A 20060-nucleotide genomic window follows, 5' to 3' on the forward strand; every position below is an offset into this window, starting at 1 on the left:
TCATTTCTAACTATTCATCAGTGCCATTGTTATAAATTCTCTCTCCTGGTGATTGAAGTATCTTTTCCTTCCCTCCTTTTATTACCTACGAGTCCACAGGCACTAGAGTCACACAGCACAGATGAGGCTCTTCAGCTCAACAACTCTGCGCTGATCTGTTGACACTCAGCATTTCCCAGCACTTTTCCCTCGCCATCTTCTTCCGATCTCCCATATCAATCAAGTATTTGTTTAGTTGTCTTGTTAATTTCTTCATCCTATTATTAAATGTGACTTTTCCTGCTATGATTGCAGTTCTCAACACACTGGTCCATTTACCAACAGTGACATGCGTCCCAGATGTTGAAATTATTTCACTAAGTCCAACAGTTTTCTATTTATTAAAATGCTGACCCCATTTCCTGCAAAGACATGGTATGAAACTGGTCACACTTGCTAGCATATAGCAGTTCCTTTTTAGATGCACGGTTACTTCCCTGAATGATCTACCCATTGCTGAAAATGTGTTGCTGGAAAAGCGCAGCAGGTCAGACAGCATCCAAGGAACAGGAGATTCGACGTTTCAGGCATAAGCCCTTCTTCAGGAATCCTGAAGGGCGGTTTATGCCCGAAACATCGAATCTCCTGTTCCTTGGATGCTGCCTGACCTGCTGCACTTTTCCAGCAACACATTTTCAGCTCTGATCTCCAGCATCTGCAGTCCTCACTTTCTGATCTACCCATTGCCCTTCAAAGCACATAGCTATGCACAAAAAGTAAATTTGCTGCTTCCTTCCTTAGAATCTTAATACCAGTGACCATTCTGCAGCTTACTTATTGTAACAGTCAATTCACACACAAACATCAGGGTTCATACAAATCAATGATTTTCCTCCACCTTCTTTGTTTCAATAAAAACTCACTTATCATCTTTGGTAACATAGCTGTCGCATCTTTTTTTAGTTCCTCTAAGTCAGTTAATAGATACCCATCTCTATTTTTGATTGCTTGAATTCTCATCCTTTGACTAATTAAATAATTTGTTCATTCTAGACAAACACATGCAACCTTTGCAATGTGTTTCATGTGAAATGTTTCACACAAGTTTTACACAGACACCAGATACAGAACATAAACCTTGTCAATGAAAGTTCACAGATGAACAGCCAAATAATAAGTAACATTCATGATAGGCAATAATCATCGCTGACACCCCCTTGACCTTCTATAGCATTACCACCTCTGAACTACCATTGACAACAGTATTGATAAGGGTGACTAGCTCTCCTGGAGATGAAGGACCACCTCTACATTGAGAATGCCATCCATCTTTTTATTATGTCATAGCGATGTACAGGACGGATTCAGACCCTTCGGTCGAACTCCTCCATGCTGACCAGATACCCTAACCTAATCTAATCTCATTTGCCAGCACTTGGCCCATATCCCTCTAAATGCTCCCTATTCATATACCCATCCAGATGCCTTTTAAATGTTGTAATTGTACTAGTCTCCACCACTTCCTAACAGCTCATGCATGCACCACCCTCTGTGTGAAAAGATTGCCCCTTAGGTCTCTTTTAAATCTTTCCCCTCTCACTCTAAACCAACACCTTCTTGTTCTGGACCCCTCCACCCCAGGGAAGAGACCTTGTTTATTTACCCTATCCCTCATGAATTTATGAACTTCTCTAAGGTCACCCATCAGCCTTAGACATCATAAGGAAAACAGCCCCAGCCTGATATTCAGCCTCTCTCCATAGCTCAAATTTTCCACCCTATCAACATCCTTCTAAAACTTTTCTGAACCCTTTCAAGTTTCACAACATCCTTGCGATAGGAGGGAGACCACCAGAACTCCACACAATATTGCAAAAGTGGCCTAACCAATGTCCTGTACAGCTGCAACATGATCCAACTCCTACTCAATGCTTTGACCAATAAAGGAAAGCATACCAAATGCCTTCTTCACTATCCTGTCTACCTGCAATTCCACTTTCAAGGAACTATGAACCTGCACTCCAAGATCTCTTGCTTACCTCACAACCCCTGCCACCCCCATCAAAATTCTTCCAGTCCAGTTACAACATTGGTATCTACCCAATGTGGAAATTGCCCTGGTATGTCCTGCACATAAAAAGCAGGGCAAATCCAACTCGGCCAATTATTGCCCTATTAGTCTACTCTTGATCAACAGTAAAAGGTGATGGGAGGCGTCATCAACAGTGCTCTCAAGCAGCACCTGCTCAGCAGTAACCAGCTCAGTGATGTCAGTTTGGGTTCTGTCAGCACCCCAGCTTCTGACCTCATTACAACCTTGGCTTAAATATGGAAAACAAAAAACTGAAGTCCAGAGGTGAGAACAACATCAAGGCTGCATCAAGTGTGGCAAAGAGCCTGAACAAAACTGGAATTCATGAGAATCAGGAGGCAAACTCTCTGATGAGTCATAGCTGACACATAGAAAGATGGCGGTGGTTGTTGGAAGTCAGTCAGCTCAACTCCAGACATTCTGCAGGAGTTCCTCAGAGCATTGTCCTCAGCCCAACCATCACTTTCAGTTGCTTCATCAATGATCTTCCCTACATCAGGAGTTCAAAATTCACTGATGATTGCACCAGGTTCAACACCATTTGCAAGTCCTCAGATACTGAAGCAGTGCATATTCAAATGCAATAAGATCTAGACAATATCAAGGCTTGGGCTGATTAAGTGGCAGTAACAATCATGCGATACAGATGCCAGGCAACAACCATCTCCAATAAACAGACAATCTAATCACCACCTCTTAACATCCTTGGGGTTAACGCTGATCAGAAACTAGTCTTGACATATAAATACTGTGGCTACAAGAGCAGGTCAGAGGCTAGGAATACAGCAGTGAGCATTTCACCTCCTGACTCCCCAAAGTCTGTCCACCATCTACAAGGCACATGTTAAGAGTGTGATGGAATACTGCCCACTTGCCTGGATGGGTACAGCTCCAACAATACTCAAGAAGCTTGATACCAACCAGCACAAAGCAGCCCACTTGACAGGTACCACATCCACCCCTTCTACCTGACACTCAGCAGCAGCAGTACATACTACACTGCAGAACTTCACCACAGATCTTTGGCCATTACATTCCAAACCCACAACCACTTCCATCTCTAAGGATAAGGGCAGCAGATACATGGGAACACCAACAGCAAGTTTCCCTCCAAACGACTTAACATTCAGACTAAGTGAAGCAACAGTGATATATTTCGGTTGCTGGATCAGAATCCTGGAATTCCCCTCCCTAACAGCATTGTGCGGCAACCTACAACACGTTGACTCCAGTGGTTCAAGAAGGTCACTCACGCAATAAATGGATGGGCAATAAATGTAGCCCATATCACACGAATGAATTAAAACACATCCATGAAGCCCCCAAATCATATTAACACACCAGGAGATTTGGTGAAACATAGCCTTTCATAACTTCCACATATCTTGAATAAGTTTGTTTTCACCAAATTTTTAAAAAACCCTTAAGGGGATGATTGTCAGATTAAGAAGATGAAGCAGAACAAGAGATTTCTTGCTATGTTATTAGGGTAAAGTCAATCCTCAGACTGGCTTTCTAGAATGATTCAACACAAGAGGAGGACATTGTCTAGACAATCATTGAAACAGCTATCCAATTAGTCCCACTGCCCTGCAAATGCTTTCCCCTTCACCTGAACCACTATCAAAACCTGACGCCAGTCAGCTCGTATCTTGCTCAACTATTTCCATTCACCCCATAAATCAAGAATACATGAGCAAGTCTCCTCCAGGCAGATCAAGCACCAAGACAGCATCGGAAGCAAGTCACCACCTTGTACCCGTAAATAGGAGATAGAATTCTGCCATCATCACAAAAAAGAAGAATGAAGGTTCGAGAGTATACAGGTGAGGAACCAAATGTTAGTGAAATCTGCTCACTTGGAAAAGTTCAGACTTGAGTTAACTTAACACAACATACATTCATAAAATGGGCAAAGCAGCAGTGAAGAAAAATACATGCGCAAATTACATTTAAAAATTCATTACTGTATTTAGTGTGCAACCTCAGCAAGATTTGGCTTAAACAAAGCACCATTACACTGAATGCAGTCTTTGAAGGAACAAAGGCAAAATGAATCTACTTCAACCATTCTCCACACTCTGAAACAATCTTACCATTCGGTTTCAACCATTTCTTAGCATGAAGGTAACTCTCCAACATTCGTTCATTGAAGAGCATGTAGCCCATGGGTTCGGAAATAATTATATCAACCTGTTCCGGGATGTTAACCTCCTCCACCTTCCCAGGGATGATGAAGATGCGATCTGCTAGGTTGTTGCTCTTTACCAGAAGCTGCAAAGAGAATAACCATTTTCATTAGCACCTGAATGTCTCAGAAATGGCCAGATATCCTGACATGTAATTTTAAATGTTGTGTTTTACTGCCACCAGATTGTAAATAAGGAACTCAGCAGATTTTCCTTTCTGTACTTCTCAACTCTCACTACACCATGCAAGCCATACAGTGAACATAAAAAGGGACAGAAAAATGCTACCTGGTTTACTGTACCCCTTTCTCACATTGATATGTTTGAACAGGCATCCAAATGATACTTTGCTACCAATACAGCTGACACCATTTGCTATACACTACATGATTCTATTGATTTACTACCTCTATGATGATATCAGAAAATAAATCAAATTATTGATTATGTTGTCATAGACAAGAAGTGAAAAGGGAAACAAAAGAAAGTGTGTGTTAAGGGGGAAAGAGCAAAAGGTAACATAAGTAATTGTCATACAGCCCAGCTTTCAAGGATAGATGTTAGAACACCAAACTCAGCCAAGTGTAACAACTTCTTGATACTTTCATTACATTAAATTGCTCAGAACAAGTTAATGTAGGCTAATACCTGCTCCCAGGTCCTATGTTCCTAGAAGAGGGGCAGTGTGTCACATCTTGGAGAAAAAAAAATCAACATTTTTGATAGTAAATGGACAAAAATTGGTATGCCTGGTTTCTTGTAAAGGACAGAGTACAGGTTAACACAAATTCTTCCCACACATCTGAAGAATTTCCCTTGCTGAGGATAGTTCTTTTAAAAAAAGAAGTCAATTTGGGAAATACTGGAAGATTTAACTTTTTCCACATTTCGTGTAAGGTTTGAATGTTTCAAAAAAGGGAGTTAAGGAAATGGGGACAAAGTGAGGACAGGGTACTGGGTTGGATGGTCAGCCATGGCGATGGTGCAGCAGATCTGAAGGTTGAATCGTCTATCCCTGCTCCCATTTTTCATGTTTCTACATAAGGTACCACAAACCACCTACAGTTTTTACTGGAAATCAAATGACTTTGGAGACACTGCAAGCCAAAGTTCAAGGAGATTTAAAAAATAAGCATGATACTGCTTTAATTACAAAGAAAACCTTTCTTTGAGAGGATTAGAGACCCCATAGCCGAGCAACTCTCTCTAGCCTCAATTTGGTTTTGTAGAGCAAGCAGTCAGTCAGTGAGTAAAGAAGCTACCTAAGTAGCTGCAGCCTTGCAACTGAAATCCTGTTGTTTTTTTTAAAAAAAGACCCCAGGAATTTGATAGCTTATAAATGTCAGTATTTCTGGCTAACTGGTAAAACCTGAAGTAGCGTACTCTGATCAATTAGAATCATAGAGATGCACAGCATGGAAACAGACCCTTCGGTCCAACCGTCCATCCCAACCCAATCCAGTCCCACCTGCCAGCACCCGGCCCATATCCCTCCAAACCCTTCCTATTCACATACCCATCTGAATGCCTCGTAAGTGTTACAGCCTCCACCACATCCTCTGGCAGCTCATACACTAATTCAAACAGCAAAGGTGGTAACTGTGCAGGTTCTCTCTCTCTGTCTCCTGCACTATCCTCACCATGTGTTAACAACTCAAATGCAAGTCACTTGGATTAAGAGCTGGATATTAAACGATGTACAGCAGTCAGTCATTCAGTGGCAGGAAATTCAGGAGATATGAGAAGACACATTTTATCCTTTATATCCAGACCTTTGGTCCACAGGTGTGGACTGTCTAAAAAAAAATCCATCACTCTTTTGAGTGTGCCTATGTGATTAAGGGGACACAGTTATAATCCTGGACCGTAGCTTAGGTGCCAGAGTTTGCCATTTGTCCATGAAGACACTGTGCTTATAGAGAACATGAAAAATAGGTGGAGTAGGCCATTCAGCCTCTTCAACAATGCTATAAAGATCATGGCTGATCTGTCCAAGGCCACAACTGCTCAAAAGTTTTTAACAAAATCTACCTATCTCCAATGATCTAGCCGTCACAATTTTCTGGGGTAGAGAATTCCACACATTCACTATCCTCTGAGAAGACATTTCTTCCCATCTCAGTTTTTGAAGGATGCCCCTTATTCTATGCCTCCTAGTTAGAAATTTCTCCAGGAGTGGAAGCATCTTCTGTCAAGTCCCTTTGAAATCTTGTATGTTTTATGATCAATTCTCATTCTTCTAAATTCCAAAGAAGAAAGCCTGCTCAGCCATTCCTGAGAAGTCAACCCCTTCATCCTAGCAATCAAGATCAGCCGAGTGAATCTCTTTTGGACTGCCTCCAATGTCAGTATATCTGTTCTTCAACGGAGTGACCAAAACCGCACACAGATGCGACCTCAGCAAGAAAACACGACTTCCCTATTTATAGTCCATGCCCCTCGAGCCAGACTTCCACTTGCCTTCTTCATTACTTGCTGCACCTGCTAACTTTGTGTTTCATGCACAAAAATACCCAGAATCCTCTGAATTGCACATTTGTGGAGTCTCTTTCCACCCAAGTGGCCTGTCTTTTTATTTTCCCAACCAAAGTACATCACCTCTCACTTTCCTTTATTAAACTCCATCCACCAAGGGCAACCAAGCCAGCTATGCCCATCTCTAGCTACCTTTCAACTGAGTGGCTTGCTGGGCCATTTCAGTTGGCAGTTGACAGTCGACAGTCGACAGTCAACCACATTGCTGTGGGTCTGGAGTCAAACCACATGGCAGATTTCCTTCCCTGAAGTACATTAGTGAGCCAAATGGGTATTTCCAACAATCAACAACGGTTTCATGGTCATCAGTAGATACTTAATTACAGATTTTTAAAAAATGATGAATTCAAATCCCACCACCTACCATGGCAGGTTTCAAACTAGGAGTTCCCACATTCTTACCAGAGTTTCTAGATTAATAAGATAGCATTACTACCACTAAGACCATCACCTCCCCAATTTCCCAACATGTTATATCTACTTGCAGATTCCTCAGGTTCTCATCTCAACATACTCTCCCACTTGTTTTTGAATCATCACCAAATTTGGAAATAGTACACTTTGCCCCAAGTCATTTATATAGACAGTTAAAATATTGAGGCCCGAAGGTTGATCCTTGTAGCATTCCACTACTTAGGTCACTCCAATTGGAAATTTACAGAAAAAAGAGAGAGTAATACAACTCAAGTCTTTCGTATATTAGCCAATTATCAATCCATGCTAATAAATTACCCGTAATACTGGAATCTTCTGCAATGATGTGGCGCCTTATTGAGTTTCTTCTGAAAATCCAAACAGATTAAAACTGCGAGTCTTCCTTAATCAACTTTACCCTTTGTATCCTCAAAGAACTGTAGCAAGTTTATTAAACATGGTTTTTGTGAAATAGAAATCATGTTGACTTTGATTGCATAAGCTTCTCCAAATGCCCTATTTCTTCCTACTAAAAGATTATTTTGGAATTTACCATTTTTAAAAAAAAAACGGAGCCTGGTGTACATTCCCTATTGTTTTTATAGTAGCACGAAAGAGAAACAAATAGCCACTTTGGTAAAGGGGAAAGACTGGAACGGTAGTGTGGCTTGATTACCATCATATTCCTCCTGTCATTGTTGTAACACCCTTTTCACATCAAATACAACTGGTGATTCAATAGCAGAGTACTTCAACCAGTACTGGCAGGGGATGTTCTGCCTCACAAATACGCTGCTATTGAACATAGGTGCCTGTGGCTAGGTTCGAAATGCTAATGCAGGCTATGAATGGCAATCATACCTTCAATGCCTCAGGATAAGGGACTCAGCCCAGTCAACTCACGTGGCTGCTCATGATGACTGAGCATTTGCAATGCTTCGAATGCTGAAATATTGGGTAGACATAACCTCCTTAGTACTCAAACAGAACCAAATGAGCTATTGAATCCAGTTGGGAGTATTTCACATTTGCAAGAATCCAGGACAACATTAACTAAGTATTTATATCGACAAAAGAAACATCCAACACAAATGCAACAAAGCATTACAGATCTATTCAAAGGTTTAGATTTACGCTACTACAACATCTTCCTACTAAAAACCTAAAAGGTGACTGAAGTTCACATCATAAATTTCTGCAAAATACCTTTGTCTATCCCAATCTAATTTGTGCTAGTATTTCACATACAAGGTAAAGTGAAGTAGGCATTGCTGATAAATATTCCACACCGTATAGACTTCAAATTCTTTTGGACCCGACTTTAAACAGCTGTAAAATCAGTGCTACTACTTTAGAGAGATGCAGAGAACTAGTGCTAACTGTTCAATATGTCAACCTCCCCAAAAACAAAAAGTCACAATGCAGCTCTTTTCACAGCTCTAATGTTGTCCTTGATATTCCCCAGAGGGGGTGTAAATGCAGAGGCTCCGGGGTATCTAGTTTGGATGGATTTTAGGGCCAATTTGATTACAGCTAACAGATACTGCCTCAGGCAAAAAAGCTTTAAAGTTTAAACAAAACATTTCTACAATGAAAGGGAAGTACTCCCAGTTCAGCTTTTCTCTGGTTTGGTTTTTAGCAGTCTGGCGGTTCAGAGCTACTGGTCAGTTGTTAGTTGGGAATCCAAAGTAATCTAATCAAGCTACATGGAAGAAGGTGTTCCATGCTGAATCTCTTATCTCTCTGCTGCAAGATCCTGCATTTGATTTTACCAAAGGGTATTTATGGGAGTTATCGCAGGAATTTGGAATAACATCATTAGAAGTTGGGATAGTCTATTGGGTTTTCTGATCAGTTAAATTATTCTTTTCTCTTTTGTTTGTGTTTCATTAGGCACTCTGTACATAAATTCTGTTTTAGTCATAGCATCAGAGATATACAGCATGGAAACAGATCTTTCAGCCCAACTCATCCATGCCGACAAGATATACCAACCCATTGTCCCACCTGCCAGCACCTGGCCCATACCCCTCCAAACCCTTTCTATTCATATACCCATCCAGATGCCTTTTAAATGTTGCAATTGTACCAGCCTCCACCACTTCCTCTGGCAGCGCATTCCATACACGTACCGCCCTCTGTGAAAAAGCTGACCCGTTAGGTTTCTCTTATATCTTTCCCCTCTCACCCTAAACCTATACCCTTGAGTTCTGGACTCCCCTACTCCAGAGAAAATACTTTCTCTATTTATCCTATTCATGTCCCTCATGATTTTGTAAACTTCTGTACGATCAGTACAGAAATTTAGCATTCATCAGCAGAAATATTAGACAGGTAAGAAGGTGACTGAGCTTGGTGTTGGCGTTACAACACTTCAACGGTAATGTTACCAGTAATGTATCTGAGACAATCACATTCAATGATCATAACCCATTGAAGTTTGTGGAGAAATTCAAAGACAAGAAGTCCAGACTGTTTAGATACAGCTTGTTTTTACAGCCATTTAATTTTAAAATTGTGTATGTGGCAGGATGAGAAAATGTGACTGCCCATACATTGTCGAGACTTGGATGAGAAATTGAGGCATTCGATGGCAGGAATAAAACAGACTGTAATAGACTTTAGAGTGCTGTTTATAGTCAATGTAATGTATATGGGTGCTGTAGTGTACTAAGAATGTAAGATGGAGTTTTAAAATTAAGCCATCTTTGGATATTGATGGTTCTCTTATTTAAAAAAAAAAGAGAGTGTGGGGTTGGGGGTGATGGAGGTGTGACAATGCTGCTCCTTTAACAAGGTTATGTTGTCCTCTTTTTTTTCCTCCAGAATGATTGCAAATGCAGAGGTTCTGGGGTTTGGATGGATGGGTTTTAGGGCCAATCAGAATATCACCTAACAGATAATACCTCAGACAAAAAGCTTTTAAAAGTTTAAAAATTACTTATACAACGAAAGGAGAGTGGTCAGTTCTCCCAGCTCAGTTTTTCTCTGGTTTAGTCTGGTTTTTTTTTAAATAGTCTGGCTGCTGAGAGCTGCTGGCTAGTTGTTAGCTGGGAATTTAAAAGAAACAGCTACATGCAAGATGTCCCACGCTGAATCTCTCTGCCATCTATCTCTCCTTTAAGATCCGGTTTGATTTTACCTTTTTTTGCCAAGGAGCGTTTATGGAAGTTGTTGCAGGAATTTAGAACAGCATCAAGCTGGGATAGCCTGTTGGGTTTTTGGTTCAGTTAAATTATTCTGTATTCTGTTCTCTTTTGTTTGTGTTGCATTCAGTACTTTGTAAATAAATTCTGCTTTGTTTAAAACAGAGGGGTTTTGACCAGCTGCATCACTCCTGGAATATCCACTATACACCTGCTCAACACAACTAGGAAAGTTAGGGTCTGGGCTACCATGTTTTGAGGGGATTTAGTCTGGTCCATAACACAAACAAATTTGGGAACCACTTCAGCTCCAATCTTTGGGTATGGATGCTCATAGTCAACTGTCAACTTCTTCAGCTGTAGGTTTCACAATGTGGCCCCCTCCAAGTGTCTCTCCTTTCTCCATCACATCTCATTATATCCACCTTCAAGGATGACCAGAATTGTGCTATGGATTAGTGGAAGTGCATTTGGATCCATGAGTCTACTTAAGGGGTCTCAATATCTTTAGAGGAGAACAAGGAAAAAAAAGTGACAGACACAATGATTGGAGAAGGAACTTAGAGGGAGAGAAAAGGGTTAAATGATTTAAGCATTTATGGAATTGCCATTAGCTGTTACATGGTAAGAATTGTCATAAACAAATGATGTAAATGATCAATTAATCTGTTTTTATTTGGTGATATAATGGATAAATCTACACTTTTTTTTATTAAAAAAGAATGCAATGTAGTAAGGAATAATGAGTTTAACAACTCATCTGATGGACCTCTGAGACAGCATCACTCCTTCGGTACTGCATGCAAGTGGAAAAAAGATCAAGCACACCCCTTTTTACAAAAAAAAGGTATTCCTAAGGCATTTGTTGTACACAAGAAAACAGCAGAGTTTATCATGAGTCCAAGCAAATTTTAAAAGAAATACGGATGTTACTGCTCCGAGTTTTGGACAAATCATGAATACACGAACACAAACGAAGCACAGTTCAGAGAAGAATTCCAAACATTAATAGCTCTGCAGTTACACCTTACGATTTCACTTGGCTCGACACCACCAAAATGTTAGATTGGGAACAGTTGACTAACCTCAGCATGCTGAGCCATGGTGCTTGCTTCCACTGCAAACACCTTTCGTGCTCCTGCCTGCACAGCAAAAAATGATAAAATTCCAGAGCCACATCCCACATCTAGTACAACCTGTAAGAAATCAGAGTTTAATAAGGTTATCCAACAATCTCAGATCCCCAAAAGAAAAAGAAACAGCAATAGCATCTTCAAGACAAAGCAGTATTTCTTTCTCATAACTTAGCCTGCAGTTCCACCTAGCTAGCTTTATGAAAAGGAAATCACATCAAATTTATCTGAATTCCTTGAGGTGGGATCAAGCAGGTTGATAAAGGGGGAAGCAGTGGAAATAACAGATTTGCATTTTCAGAAGACATTTATTCATCTTTCACGTTATGCTATTTAAGTTACGAGCCCATGATGATGGAGGCACTCTTTGCTGTTTAGGAGAGGTGATCTCATTGAAACAAACACAATCCTGAAGGGACTAGACAGCGTAGATACTGAAAAGGTTGCTCCCTTAAATTGGGAACCTAGAACATTGAGGCACATCCAGAGAAAGTGGTCAACCATTTAGGACCAAGGTAGAGAAAGTTCTTAATTGAATATTTGGAATGATATGCCTTAGACGGTTATAGATATTTCATCATTGAATACATTCAAGGCTTTGATTGATTTATTTGACATCTCAGGGAATTCAGGGATGTGGGGAATGGGCAGGAAAACTGGACCCCAGGAGATCAGCTGCGATAGCACCAGACCATGGAGCAGCTAGAGGGCTGTACATTTCTAACGACAAAACTAATGTGGCTATTACTTCAACAAACCACATGTCAATTTGCAATGTGCCAGAACTCACCTCCGATTAGGCTCAAGAGTTGCAATGTCAATTTCAAAAGTAGAATGAAGAAGAAACAGACTCATGGTAAAAATTGTATAAAGGACGAGTTGCATATTTTAGCTCAAACTCGTTCTAGTTACCTTGTCTTTAAAGTCTGCATGGTTTTGGAGTATTGCCCTTTGGTAAGTGCCTGTCCGTATATAGTCTTGCATCATATTCTGTTGTTGCGATAAGTATCCATAGAACTGCAAAGAGAACAAGAACTTAAAAAACAGTCTGAAATAAAGACAGCTTTTTTTGAAAACAGAAAACCCTAAACAACAGTTAATAGAAGTTAGTTGTTTTGTTGAAACATTTCAGGCAAAGTGCTTCTGCTAAGAAGCATGTTCCATTACATTCTGCAGCTGTAGTTTTGGCATAACCTTGTGATAAAAGGAAAAATATGGGAAGGTCAAACAAGTATGAGGACATTGGTTAGGCCACTGTTGGAATATTGTATGCAACTCTGGCCTCCTTCCTATCAGAAAGATGTTGTGAAACTTGAAAGGGCTCAAAAAAGATTTACAAGTATGTTGCCAGGGTTGGAGGATTTGAGCTATAGAGAGAGGCTGGGGCTGTTTTCCCTGAGCCTGAGGCAGAGAGGTGACCTTATAGAAGTTTACAAAATCATGAGGGGCATGGATATAGTAAATAGGCAAAGTCTTTTCCCTGGGGTCAGGGAGTTCAGAACTAGAGGGCATAGGTTTAGGGTGAGAGGGGAAAGATATAAAAGAGACACAAGGGGCAACTTTTTCACGCAGAGGGTGGAATGTGTATGGAATGAGCTGCCAGAGGAAGTAGTGGAGGCTGGTACAATTGCAACATTTAAGAAGCATTTGGATGGGTATATGAATAGGAAGGGTTTGGAAGGATATGGGCCAGATGCTGGCAGGTGGGACTAGATTGGGTTGGGATATCTGGTCGGCATGGATGGGTTAGACCTCAGGTCTGTTTCCATGCTGTACATCTCTATGAGTTGAAAAGTGTGGTGCAGCAGGCCAGGCAGCATCCAAGGAGCAGGAGAATCGATGTTTCAGGCATAAGCCTTTCTTCAGGAATGAGGCTGGTGTGTCAAGCTGGCTGAAATAAAGGTGGGGGGGGGGGGGGGGTGAAATGAGGAAGCTGGAGAAATCTACATTCATCCTGTGTGGTTGAGGGTTCCTAGGCAGAAGGTGAGGTGCTCTTCCTCCAGGCGTCATGTGGCCAGGGTCTGGCGATGTACATCTCTATGACTCAATGAGTATGATCATCATTTCTGGTGTTTAATAGCAGCTACCTAGTCTTCAAGTAAAAACCAACAAAACACTAGATGGCACACCCCAGTCACAGTCAGCATCTTCAAGAAAGGAAAAGACACTGGGGTATAGAGAAGAGAAAAGGAATAAAAGAAAAACAAAATATTTGTAACCAGAAGAGATGGAAACAAATATGTTGTCCATATAAATCACAAAATTAAAGGACAACTGAAAGTCTACGAAACAGTACCTGGAAATACTGCACAGCAGAAGACTCCTCTGTTCGGTCACTGAAGACAGATCGTTCAATGTTGTGACCTCTGCAGTTTTTCAGAATATTGAAAAAGGAGTAGAACTCTAGAGAGACAGTACAAATGGAACTGAGCAAAGCCAGACCATTTAAATAACAATTACAACAGATACTCAGCTAATGTATATGCTGTCATTTTAGTTGAATATTTGGATGGTGGTGGGAAAAGACAGACATTTCAGGAAGAGTTTTGGCATCAGAATGAAAAAAAGCTAGCACCAACTAGTCTCTCAATTCCATTCTGGACCAAAAACAGGCTACATCTAATCTGCCCTGGCTAACAGCTATAGGCTTGCAGTAATGTAGGAGCAACCTGACTTTTATCTTCTGCGAAACTCAGAACAGAACCTCAAAGTCAGGGAGGAGAATCAGGGGGCAAACTAGATGGATTAGTCTCCAATATAGCCGAGATCAAGCAACCTCCCGAATATATACACCGCCTGCCACGGTCTGTTGTTAAGGGAGCTTCCTACTCATCTTGCAGTCTGCTGGATTTAAACCCTGAAGTTTGACATTTCAACAAAAAAGACAGGATAAGCATGTTATTGAGCTGTGTTCAAGACTATCAAAACTAGCATTACAATGAAACTCAACACTTACTAGAAGAACAGCATTTCATCACAAACTTTGAGCTGTTTACAACCTTCTGGATCCAACAAGTTCAACAATTTTGACTACAGATTCTGTACCTATTTTGGTCAGCGTTTCTTTACTGACAGTTGTTTCTTGTTTCTAGTTTCTCTTATGTCCTTGACAATGCATTAAGCCAGCATCTACATTGCCTTTCACACCACCTTTAGACATCGCGTCTTTTACTCGCCCTATTACCACTTCCTTTGACTTTGAACCATGAAACTGTCATTTAATCTAATCTACCCTCATCTCTCACCTTCCCTTTTGTTTCTCTTCTCACCTTCACCATTTACTTTCTAAAGTCTTCTAGACACTTTGATCTTTTACTTATAAGAAGCGTCCTATGCATCCTGCCCCACTAGCTACCTGTTGAAGGAGCAACACTCCAAAAACTTTCAAATAAACCTGTTGCACTATAACCTTAAAAATCACACAATACCAGGTTATAGTCCAACAGGTTTAATTGTAAGCACACTAGCTCTTGGAGTGACGCTCCTTTATCAGGTGATTGTCCAGGTGAATCATCTGATGAAGGAGCATCGCTCCGAAAGCTAGTGTGCTTCCAATTAAACCTGTTGGACTATAACCTAGTGTTGTGTGATTTTTAACTTTGTACACCTCATGTCCAACACCGGCATCTCCAAATCATGGCACTATAACCTGGTGATTTTTAAACTTAATTCTGAAGAAAAGTAATTGTCCGGAAACACAATTCTGTCTCTCTTTAGGGAATCAAATCTAATCCTTCTACAGTATACTTTCAGCACATAGTACAGCTGTTTCAAATTTCCAACCACCTATGTAGTATTTGGCTTTCACGCTGTACCAAGACGACAGCACTTATTGTACATTTGCCCGGAGGCATTAAGAGTTCACAGACAAGTCGACCAATATGATGGGGTTTGGATATTTTGGAATCAACTTGTTCAGATGTTATTTCATGCCTCTGACGCAGGTGGGACTTGATCAGAGCCTTCTGCCTCAAAAGGATGGGAAACGACTACTGCCTTCTCATGAAGGTGTTTAAACTTGGATCACTGATCAGGGTTCTGCGATACCTCTCCTGCTGGCAACAGTGTCCCACGTTGACAGCCAAACTCCAACAAATTTGGTTCCACTCATGAAGGATGAGAAACTTGCTTTAAAAAAAAACCCATCTGAAATTGCTTCTCTCAAATTTAATAAATTAACTAGTCAAATTACAACATCCTGTGACAGTGCAACACCTGTAAATGGCACCATGAGAAAGACCAAACTTGCATTGTTACCAAACCTGCAAGTTAGAAATATTATTAACCCAAAGTATGAAGGATGCTGGAAATTTAAATTTAAAAAGTTTGAAATATTCAATGGGTCATTTCTCGTTGGAACATTCATGGTAATTCTCTCTCAAGTATGACCTGCCTGGATTATGTCCAGCATTTCCTACATTGTGTCATTTCTATGCTCAACTTCAACTGCACATGAGGGATATCCCTTACCATTCTGTGATGGAAATTGTAGGAGGACACTGCTACATCCCAACGTGACAATGAAAGACTGTTTGCCGACACGACTGCATTCCGTTTCCCGACTCACTGCACACTTAAATACACAGACCGTCTCATCTGCAGAGATTAAAAAGTTTGTAAAAGATTAAGAAAAGACTATACAGTGCATCTTCATTCATTCATCTCAACCTAAGGCAGAAGTGCCCACACGCAGAAAAATACTGCAACAAGATTCTGTACGATTTAAAAGCAGCAGTTTTCACACTTTAATGAATGGACCTTTATTTTGGGAACATAATACATTCCAGTTCTTCATCCACACTACATGAGCTTTGTAGGACTAATGTTCCATCAGGCATAGGAGAGAAAGTTTGATGAGAATTACAAAGCATTAATTTATTTGATGGCCTGCACTTGTCAAGGTTTCATAATACACCAGGGAAGAAATTAGAGGGACACACAGAAGATTAAGAACATTCTTTGATAAACTTCCCTCCTTAGTCTCAGGAGCCAATAGAGAGAGGTAATAGTTCAGATGTTGCAGCTTTCTTCTAATGCTCTCAAACCTAAAACTGCATTATGCTGAAGACGCAGAGTCCCCAGTTTTTATTTTAAACACACTTTACAAATTACATCCAAAGGATGGGCTGAGGGGGTAGAATCACTGGCGGAGGACAACACTCGACTCCTACATCCTAAATGATCCGCCCACTCCTCTTGCAAATGACAGCAAACCCCAAATTATGCAAAGGTAAATTGAACTCAAATATGTTCTCCATAATCAATTCCTCCATACGGTCTTTGACCCAAGTTACAAATCTCCCCACAGTGGATTAAGTTCCACCTGTACCTAATGTCCCAAAAATAGGGGACAGTACAACTCTCTCATTTTCCACTACACAGCAGAAAACTTATCCTTTCATTACAGTACTGGCCTCTGATCAAAAGTTACAGGACACGAGGGGGGAGACTTTGTTATTCTGTATGTCTCATTTGTTATTATGTTAAGTCTCCCAACCCAGTTTCAAAGCAGCAACAGCCAGGACCTCAAACACTATCTTATGTTAACTGGGGTGAATGTGCAATCAATTAAAAAGAGAATACTTGAAAGGCAAAATAAAGGGAACATCTGCATAACATGTTAGACAAATGATTTGGAGTGCTGTTCATAAAATAAATTAATTCACTGTAGATTTTAACATAGCTGTAAAAAGGAGCATAATTAATTTCCAGATTCCTTCACATTTGAAAAAGGCCCGGAGCCTAATAATATTTCCCAACTGAGAATTTGGAACAGGGATGACATCTAAGCCAAATTTCACAAGTGAGACTGGTCCACATTACAATCAAGATTTTGCAGTGTCTTGATTTTTGGAACGGGCAGGTGGCATTCTACAGAATTAATATTATTTCAAACTGGAAATTCCTGAACAGAATTAATCCACAATTCCAGAAACATTTTCATTTAATGTTCTCCATTAGCCAAGAAAATAAATGTGCTTTTAATAATCCTGAACTGATTACAGCTGACTAATTGAGCTGGATACACCAGAGTGGTTGGGGAAGGGGGGAACATCAACATACATCACACAAGAATGAATGCAACATCAATGCATTGTACAGCAGTGCTTCCCAAAGCCTTTTCCCATTGTGACCCAATTGCAAAGCTTAAAAATTGCTATCCTGCTCAGTAAAATGTGAGAGACCATGGAGATGGAAACAGTGGGGTCGCAAGTAGAGGATAGGGTGAAGAGTTTAATCTTAAGGGATTTTTAAACCTACTTCCCTTTTTCAACACAGGCAATAGGTCTCAAAGAGCAATCTTTTTTTTTTAAAAATGTCACGACACAGCTGTTAACACTTGGTTGAAGCCTCATAGCAGCCATCACTGCCTTAAGGCCCATAACTCCAAACAAAGTTTTGGGGAAGTCCTGTCCTACAGTAAACATTATTGTGGCCACATTTAAACTTTGTTCAGCTCGTTAAAACATATAGAAGTGTGGCACAAGATCAGTCAGTGTTTCACAAACTTAAACTGAAATCAGTGATGAAAAGCCTCTCACCCCATCTTCTGCATTGATCTCACTTGTCCTGTAAAGTAATGCAGATCCTTAGAAACAACCAATTGTGTTAATCAAAGTCCCATTAACAGGTTTCAATGCAAGTTGCTAGCCTAATGCTGAATCTAAGACGTACAACTCGAGGCATGCAGCCACAGATGTTTGCAGCAAAGATGACCGCCATTTTGCCCATTGCATATACACTTGTCAACAAAGGATCTGACTACATGAATCCATTTTTCCAACTTTTACCCCTTAGCCCTGGAGGTTACGGCAACACAAGTAAACATGGAAATACTACTTCAATGTGACTAGAGTTTCAGACTCAACCAAACTTTCAGAGTGTTCCAGACTCCCACCAGCCTCTAGGTGAAAAAAATTCTTATTGCCTTGGCTCGAGACTTTTCAACTTATGAAAAAAAAAGTGTCTCAACATCCACTTCACCAATACCTCAAACTTCTCTCTTTTTAGATGGCCCCTTGTAGGGGGCCATTGCTTGAAGTAAAACAACGCAAGTTGATCAATTTCCTCAGCAACATACCCAAACAGCATCCTAGTAAATCACCTCTCAAGCTCCTCTAATAAAACTACATCCTTCCCATAAACGGAGTTCCAGAATAACACACAGTTCACTAGTTGTGGTATCGTAGAGTCATAGAGATGTACAGCACATCAACAGACCCTTTGGTCCAACCCGTCCATGCTGACCAGATATCCCAAACCAATCTAGTCCCACCTGCCAGCACCTGGCCCATATCCCTCTAAACCTTTCCTATTCATATACCCATCCAGGTGCCTTTTAAATGTTGCAATTGTACCAGCCTCCACCACTTCGTCTGGCAGCTCATTCCACACATGCATCACCGTCTGTATGAAAAAGTTGCCCCTTAGATCTCTTTTATATCTTTCCTCTCTCACCCTAAACCTATGCCCTCTAATTCTGGACTCCCCCACCCCAGGGAAAAGACCTTGTCTACTTATCCTATCCATGCTCATGATTTTATAAACCTCTATAAGGTCACCCCTCAGCCTCCGACATTCCAGCTCTATTCAACCTCTCCTTATAGCTCAAAACCTCCAACACTGGCAACATTCTTGTAAATCTTTTCTGAACCTTTTCAAGTTTCACATCTTTCCGATAGGAAGGAGACCAGAATTGCACGCAATATTCCAACAGTGGCCTAACCAATGTCTTGTACAGCCACGACATGATCTCCCAACTCCTGTACTCAATACTCTAACCAATAAAGGAAAGCATAACAAACTCATTCTTCACTATCCTATCTACCTGAAACTCTGCTTTCAAGGAGCTATGAACCTGCACTCCATAGTCTCTTTGCTCAGCAACAGTCCTAAGGACCTTACCATTAAGTGTACAAGTTCTGCTAAGATTTGCTTTCCCAAAATGCAGCACCTCACATTTATCTAAATTAAACTCCATCTGCCACTTCTCAACCCATCACTAGAATTTTAACACAGTTCTTAGTCAGTAGACTTGACAAATTCACACATATGCATAATACTTCAAGTTCTTGGAAAAATCATTCCACATTTTGGATTTAAAAGCCAACAACCCTGTTAATCCCACCCCATCCCCAATAAACAATAGTTCAAGCCACTTAAAAGCCAATGAAGCACTCAAAATAATGTTCATTTTAAATATAGAATCCCTACAGTGTTGAAACATTATTATTGTAATGTAGGAAAAGTCACAGCTAATTTGCACAAACCACAAGAAAAGTGGAGGAATTTAAGTTTCATTATTAAGTGTGGAATTAAAAACACTACTCTCAGTAAGGATGATCCCTGAAACTATTGGATTGCTCCAAAACCCAGCTGGCTCTCTGATGCCCTTCAGGGGAAGGAATCTGACATCCTTACCTAGGCTGGTCTACACAAGACATGAGACCTCTGTACAGGAACTGTTGTTGATGGGCGGAGATGTTGGCCTTTGACATTGCTGCAACTGTACCTGCTGCAGAGTCCTAGACACAAATATGCTCAGCTATTTCAATAAACTTCCCTCTGATGC

At 40.6% G+C, this 20060-nt stretch overlaps 1 protein-coding gene across 3 annotated transcripts in view; it reads right to left on the reverse strand.

Annotated features, from left to right (window-relative positions):
- The window catches only part of carm1 (coactivator-associated arginine methyltransferase 1), a 78742-nt gene that overhangs the window by 39864 nt on the left and 18818 nt on the right, over positions 1-20060 (reverse strand). For all 3 annotated transcript variants that reach the window (XM_060854893.1, XM_060854892.1, XM_060854891.1), the window contains exons 2-6: positions 15959-16084; positions 13785-13891; positions 12401-12505; positions 11441-11551; positions 4168-4345 (exon numbers count right to left, since the gene is read on the reverse strand). In XM_060854893.1, coding sequence (XP_060710876.1) covers positions 4168-4345; positions 11441-11551; positions 12401-12505; positions 13785-13891; positions 15959-16084 — 627 coding nt within the window. The remainder of the gene's footprint in view (positions 1-4167; positions 4346-11440; positions 11552-12400; positions 12506-13784; positions 13892-15958; positions 16085-20060) is intronic.

This window comes from Hemiscyllium ocellatum, chromosome 45 (genome assembly GCF_020745735.1).
Source record: "Hemiscyllium ocellatum isolate sHemOce1 chromosome 45, sHemOce1.pat.X.cur, whole genome shotgun sequence".
NCBI lineage: Eukaryota > Metazoa > Chordata > Chondrichthyes > Orectolobiformes > Hemiscylliidae > Hemiscyllium > Hemiscyllium ocellatum.